The following is a 6,969-nucleotide window of genomic DNA, read 5'->3' as shown; positions in this document are numbered from 1 at the left end:
TCCCTAGAGATCTTTTCGGAACCCTCGGCCGTTTTTCAATATGGCAGATCAGAGCGGCACCAAAATTATTCAAGAAAAAGTTATCTCTAGCTCGTTGGCTCTGCTTTAATGGTGAAACAATATAGAAACAGCACATGTCATGCAGAGAGGCAGCATATACATATATATATATATATATATATATGTATGATCATGATTTGTTTCTCTTTTACCTGAGCTGTCACAAATTAAACCTATCTAGCTATCCGGCCAGCTCATGAGAGGGTAACGATAATGCATGCTCATCATGCAAAGAAAAATGAAGATTATGAATTAAAATATATGGTATTTAATTTACTGGTTGCATTTATTTGCTAGAGTTTAAAGGGAAAGCAAGAGAAACAGCTGCAGAGAATGGATAAAAGTTGGTTTAAAAAGAGAAAGCTAGCGTTAATATATATTATGAGACATACATGTAAGCATGCAATGCTTTCACGAGATTCATGTCAGAGGCTGAGTAGGACATTTCTTTTCGAGGACACGTCTCTGCAGATTACCAGTACGGGAGAGAGAGAGAGAGTTTAATTAGAGAAAATCTGCGACCAAGCTAAGCTTGAGCAGCCGATCCATTTTGGAGATTTTGATTCTACATATAGAGAAGGAGATTATACAAATTAACGTAATTTTATAGAAGAGAAATTTTATTTATAATCCTCAAGTGAGAGCTGCATGTGCAGATCTACTAAATATATTTCATTAAATAGAAATTATTGTAATTTGAAAGAGTTATTATTGTAATTTTAATAAAATTTTAAAGATAAAATTATCCAGACTTGTATGAGCAGTCCCAATTTTACGTAGCATTACTCTTTATAGAATCCGTTAGATCTACTTTATAATAAAAATAATTTTATAATATGACGTACCGCATCAAGTCATATCAATTTGTAAATTTACTTTTATATAATCTCTTTATAACTAAAATATTTTTTCTTAATTATTAATATTTGTCGCGGGGAGCAAACAAAATTCAATCAGGCAAAGACAATGGTTCTTCGTGATAGGAGAAATAGAGATGAAACAAAAGAAGTAAAGTTTGGACATTGTTGAGCCAACAGCTGTACCCCAAATAGGCACCAATTATATAATCTTGCACTAGGAGTTTTCAAGAATGATAAACTTAAAATTGGTCTATAATTACTTTATAATTCTATTTAAAATAAATGATAATTAAAATTATATTTTAATAAATTAAGCGATCGACTCAGTTGCATTGATTAATTTAAAATAACTTATAAAAAATAGTTATGTCGTAAGTTTATTATATACATAGTGAACCTTTTCCATATTACTGATTTTTAATTTCTGGCTCCTTTAATTTTTCCTCACACCCTTTTAAAAAAGGAAAAAGGGGAATGGAGTTTCTCTGAACGAGTTATTCGTTTTTGTTATAAAACTTTACCCTTTTCCTTTTCCCTATATCGACAGTTTCTTAAACATTTTCTACTTTGAAAAATCTGTTCCACAATGGAGAGAGCCTTTTAAGGTTGTGACTCGTGAGTTGTAACCCTGTTAACAGCCTTTTTGTCTTAAAAAACGTTTTGACTTGATACTTACAGATTCCACTCTTCTAAACCATTATTTTCTCTTTGTAACGGTTCTTGGGTTTTCTCAGTACCTGGCCTTGAACTCGGAGAAAATCATGGGTAGAGCAACGAGGTGGCTTAAGGGCTTGTTCTGGATAAAGAAGGAGAAAGAGCGTTCTAATTCTAGTGACCGGAAAGAAGAGAAACGGACTACTTTTGGAAACTCCGGCAGAGACTCTAGAGATCAGTATTTTCATAATCCGGAGACTATACCATCGAACATATCGGCCGCCGAGGCTGCTTGGCTAAAATCATACTACGCAGAATCAGAGAGCGAGCAGAACAAGCATGCAATTGCGGTGGCAGCAGCCACGGCGGCAGCCGCTGATGCAGCCGTTACTGCTGCGCAGGCGGCGGTGGCGGTTGTCAGGCTTACCAGCCAAAGAAGGTGCTCCATGAACATGTTTGGAGGTGGACGTGAGAGTTGGGCTTCTGTGAAGATACAGACCATCTTTAGGGGATATTTGGTAAGTGGATCTTAGCTAATTGTGGACAAAAGCTACTTGCTTGCTTTGGATATTGTTGTCAGTGAAGCCTTCTTAAGATCATTTGGTTGTTTACATATCATGTAGAATTGTTTTGCCCCTCATGAACGAAATCATTGAGAATGCAGAAAAAGAAAGTTGGCATGGGTTTCACTTACTTTCTGTAAATTGCAACTTACATGATATATCTCAAAGTCTCTGGCTAAAAAAGCAAAGTCATAATACTTTATTGTCCTTCATCTTCATTAGCATTGTTTTCGAACTGGGTAGTCGTAAATGCTCAGATTAAATTTCTGATTTTGAAATCTGTTTTGTTTGAATATCTGGAAATTGAGATTTTTCCATGGATCTTGGATTCTGAACAGGCCAGAAAAGCGCTGCGAGCACTAAAAGGACTGGTGAAGTTACAGGCACTAGTTAGAGGGTATTTAGTGCGGAAGCAGGCCACTGCAACTCTTCGCAGTATGCAGGCACTAATTAGAGCTCAAGCAACAGTTCGCTCCCAGAAAGCTCGCTTGCTCATAGTCAACAATGAAACTATTAGATTTGAAGTCCGAGCGCGAAAATCCATGGTGAATAGTCAAAAACCCTAGTTTAAAAGAACCCAGTATAAAAGATACACAAATGGTACTACATTTTGGTTGCATTAGCTTTTATTGATTCATACTTATAATTCTTTCGCTCCTATAATAATATTGCAGGAGAGACTGGATAACAGTACTAGAAGTGAGCGTATGGCTCCATTCCACCGCAGAAGGCTTTCAGCTTCACTGGACACGATAATAAACTCCATTGATGGAAGCCCAAAAATTGTGGAGATCGATACCGGCAGGCCTAAATCAATATCTTGCCGGACAAACACTTCAGTTTCAGATTTTGGCGATGACCCACCTTATCAAACACCATTTTCTCCGATCCCTGCAAGCCGCCGCTTATCGATACCCAATTGCCGGAACTTCCATGACCAGGATTACTGGGGCTTAACCGCCGACGAATGTAGGTTCTCGACCGCACAAAGCACCCCGCGTTTCGTCAACTCGATTAATGCAGCCCCGGCCACGCCTACCAAGAGCATTTGCGCCGATAGCTTCTTCCGGGGATACAGGAGCGATTTCCCGAACTACATGGCTAATACTCAGTCCTTTAAGGCTAAGCTGAGGTCGCATAGTGCTCCTAAGCAAAGACCTGAACCGGGACCGAAGAAAAGGCTTTCCCTGAATGAAATGTTGGAGTCGAGGAGCAGTTTGAGCGGGGTAATGCAAAGGTCGAGTTCACAAATATCACAGGTTCATGAAGCTGTTAGTTTCAAGAATGCTGTGATGGGCAAACTGGAGAGGCCGTCGTCGGAGTCTGGTAGGGAACGGGCAGATAGAGATTTCTTGCAGAGAAGGTGATGAACATAAGATTGAAGCTAGAGCATTATCGAGTAGGAAAATGCTACCACCGAGAGATGGTCCATGACATTTTCCCCATTTTTTTTAATATTTTTTTTTTATTTAACAATTAAGGAAGTATTTCTTTAATAATATTGTGAGTTTTTTTTTTTAAATATTTAAGAATATATAAAAATGAGGGATCAAATGGCCTTCTCGGGAGGATTACTCGGGCCACATCATCGGTGGGTATAATACTACTCTATTGAGTAATTGTTAATTTATTAGAGCACTTGTAATGAGTTAGCCATAAATAAAATATAGCTAAAATTTGATTAGCCAACCCAAAACACATCCTATGACAAACTCAACAAAGCTACACTAAATTAATTGTTGAGAGACTCTCCATTATTTATTTTTATTTTGGAAAAAAAAAAAACAGTTTGTGACTAAAATTAATCCTCATATTTTTCAATTTGGAATCGAATGCCAATACTGCATAAAACTAAAAACTATGAGTTTATAGTTTCCAATTTGGGATTGTTTAAATTTATTAACTATGATAACCCCTGGAATTGGATTGAATTTGTTATCTATTTGTATATATGAGAATTATAAATAGATATTTAAATGGAATAGTGATAAATTTAAAGAGTTTATTATTTAGTATTGCTGAAAAGTAGATATATAGTTAAATCGGAAAAAGTGAATGTCTTAGTCAAATTTTGGTTAAAGAATGGCTAGACCACTACTAATACTCTTAGCTCTTCAAACTCGCTCATGTTTTAAAATGTCACCTGAATTTAAATTAATATTATAGAATGAGTCTTAATTATTAACGCTACGATAAAATTGATTATCACATCATTTGTATTCTAGAAGACCTTTTGAGTTAAAAAAAAAAAAATAGAGAGAGAAGTGGTGCGGGTTTTTTTATATGATATGTTAAATCTACATTATAATAAAAATAATTCTACAATCTAACATATAATATAAAACTACTTTAATTTGCGAATTTATTATTATAATATTATACGTGGTTAAAACATTTCTTTTCCAAAAAATACTAAACTCATGTTAATTTAAATTGTTTTCTACATTAGCATAGGTGCCTAAATTCTTGAGAATTAGAATCTATTTGAAAACTTAATTATTCTCAGATATCTTTAAATTATTTTACTATTATTTATAAATAATTCAGTACTATTTATAAATTATCCATTAATATTTAATATTTATTAACTGTTTCATACAATTAACGAAGCTATTATCTAAAGAAAAAGCTAAGCCGATTGACTATTTGTTATGAAAGAAATGAAACTCAAATTTTATTCAATGGCAACGTAAACACTTAGGCTATACAAGTGAAGTATTTAAATAAAATTACAATGATTCAGCTGTAAATCAAATAAAAGAGAAATCCCATAAAATCTAGTTCTAGTTTGAGTCGTTTGACAATCTTATGTGCTTTCCATTTGTTGCGATGATAGCTTGATAACTGGGGAAGTTGTTGTGTTGATAGCTTGATAACAGGGGAAGTTTGACAACAGAGAATCCCTCTTTATTTGGAGTTTACAAAACTGCCGCGTTTCATCAACTGGAGATCGTCTTTGAGACGAATTTCTCTGGCTTTGGAGCGATGGCTGAAGGAGTTTTCGAGAGCAAGCCAAACCTCACGTGAGGTGGAGAGACCGACAACCTCAGCCATAGCTTCTTCAGTGAGGGAGGAGAGTAACAAGCTTAGGAGGCGTTGGTCAGTTTGTTTCCACGCCAGGTGTTTGGGGTTTGGTGTCTGAGAGTTGGAGGGATGAAAACATGGGGGAGGTTCAAGGGTGCCATCCACATGATATAATAACTCTTGGCTCTCAAGTAGGGGAAGTAATTGGCTTTTCCACAAGAGGTAATTGGAGGAGGAAAGCTTGATGGTAACCATGTGGATCATGGTGTTGAAGGGAAGAAGGGTGGGGTTGGGTTCGGCAGCCATGAAGAAAGGAGAAAGAAAGAAGAATTGAGGGATGCTAATCCGATGAGGCTCGTGATACCATGAGAAGATTGATCAAAAACCACCACACCTCAATCGTGGTGAGTATTCTTCTATATATGCAAGATTTACATAACGTTTAATTACATAAAAGGAAACTAGAATATGATGTATAATTACATGAAAGGAAACTAGAATCAATCTATACAATGAATGTCCTAGAATTAAGGTAAATGATATTAAGCCTTGAATCAAGGGATTGTTTCCTTAACAGATTTAAATTAAAATTTGAACTTTTTGAATTTATAGGCTCAATTGGATTGTCATCTTGAGACTAGATTGCGAGAGTCTTCACCCTTTTTTCTCCAAGAATCTAGTGTATCCTTATTTCTCCATTGACTCTCACAATTGTTGGTAGTGCCAAGCTGTGGTAGGTTGCAAATACCCTCCCGCAAACTTTGCCGAGATTGGAGGCAAAGTTTGTTGCGGAAATATTGAAGAGTTGCTTTTGACATCGGTTTGGTGAAGAGGTCGACAACTTGATTATCAGAGGGGATATGTTGAGTGACAAGCAGTCCACGCGCAACACGTTCCCACGCAAAATGATAATCCAACTCGATATGTTTGCTTCGTGCATGGAATACCGGATTTATTGTCATATGAAGAGCACTAAGGTTGTCACAATAGAGTATGGGAGGAGATGGCATTGTAATGCGAAGATCTTTGAGAATGAAGGTCATCCAAGTGAGTTTAGCCGATGTGTTAGCCATTGTCCGATATTCTGCTTCCGCGCTTGACCTGGAAATTGTATGATGTTTCTTTGCACACCAAGAGATAAGGTTTCCTCCAAGGAATGTACAATAGCCAGTAGTTGATCGTCTTGTTGTAGTGCACCCCGCCCAATTTGCATCTGAGAAAGCAAACAAATCAAGTGTAGTGTGTATAAAAAAATTTAATCCCATTTCAATTGTTCCTTTGATATATCGTAAAATACGTCGAACCATTTTTAAATGTGTCATTGTGGGAACATGCATGAATTGAGATACATAATTAACACTAAATGAAAGATCAGGACGAGTGAGTGTAAGATACTGTAAAGCTCCAATAAGTCCACGATAGTAACTTGGGTCTTCCATGAGAATATCATTGGAAGATATTTTTGTTTTAGCTTCAGGAGGTGTACTCATTGGCTTACAGGCAACCATATTGGAGCGTTCGAGTATCATCAATGCATAATGTGACTGGGATAGATGAAGGCCAATTGTTGTTGACGTTATTTCCATCCCAAGAAAGTGGTGAATAGATCTCCTAAATCTTTCATTGCGAACTCACTGCTTAGCAATGTAATAAAATTTGAAACAAGTGTTGGAGTTGATCCTGTGAGTAGCATATCATCTACATAAAGAAGTAAAATTAATGAAACATAGTCCGAATGGAAAACAAACAACGAAGGGTCAACTAGACTACAAAAGAAACCATATTTAAGAAGAAATGTACTAAAACGA

The 6,969-nt window shown here is 36.3% G+C and overlaps 1 protein-coding gene across 1 annotated transcript; it reads left to right on the top strand.

Annotated features, from left to right (window-relative positions):
* The first annotated feature begins 1,382 nt into the window (after positions 1 to 1,382).
* On the top strand, positions 1,383 to 3,609 carry LOC121251438 (protein IQ-DOMAIN 14-like). Its single transcript, XM_041150697.1, has 4 exons — positions 1,383 to 1,525; positions 1,655 to 2,092; positions 2,476 to 2,682; positions 2,812 to 3,609. Exons 2-4 carry the CDS (start codon positions 1,682 to 1,684, stop codon positions 3,502 to 3,504), a joined length of 1,311 nt encoding a protein of 436 aa, XP_041006631.1. The 5' UTR covers positions 1,383 to 1,525; positions 1,655 to 1,681; the 3' UTR covers positions 3,505 to 3,609.
* Positions 3,610 to 6,969: the final 3,360 nt, after the last annotated feature.

Source organism: Juglans microcarpa x Juglans regia, chromosome 2S (assembly GCF_004785595.1).
Source record: "Juglans microcarpa x Juglans regia isolate MS1-56 chromosome 2S, Jm3101_v1.0, whole genome shotgun sequence".
Classification (NCBI taxonomy): Eukaryota; Viridiplantae; Streptophyta; class Magnoliopsida; order Fagales; family Juglandaceae; genus Juglans; species Juglans microcarpa x Juglans regia.
This window is presented reverse-complemented; position numbering and strand designations above follow the sequence as displayed.

What these genes read in the sequence shown, in the direction of transcription:
- LOC121251438 (XM_041150697.1), top strand. Translation starts at nt 1,682, where the DNA reads ATGGGTAGAGCAACGAGGTGGCTTAAGGGCTTGTTCTGGATAAAGAAG. An exon ending in CCATCTTTAGGGGATATTTG is followed by an intron (nt 2,093 to 2,475) that starts GTAAGTGGATCT and finishes GATTCTGAACAG; the next exon opens with GCCAGAAAAGCGCTGCGAGC. An exon ending in TCCGAGCGCGAAAATCCATG is followed by an intron (nt 2,683 to 2,811) that starts GTGAATAGTCAA and finishes ATAATATTGCAG; the next exon opens with GAGAGACTGGATAACAGTAC.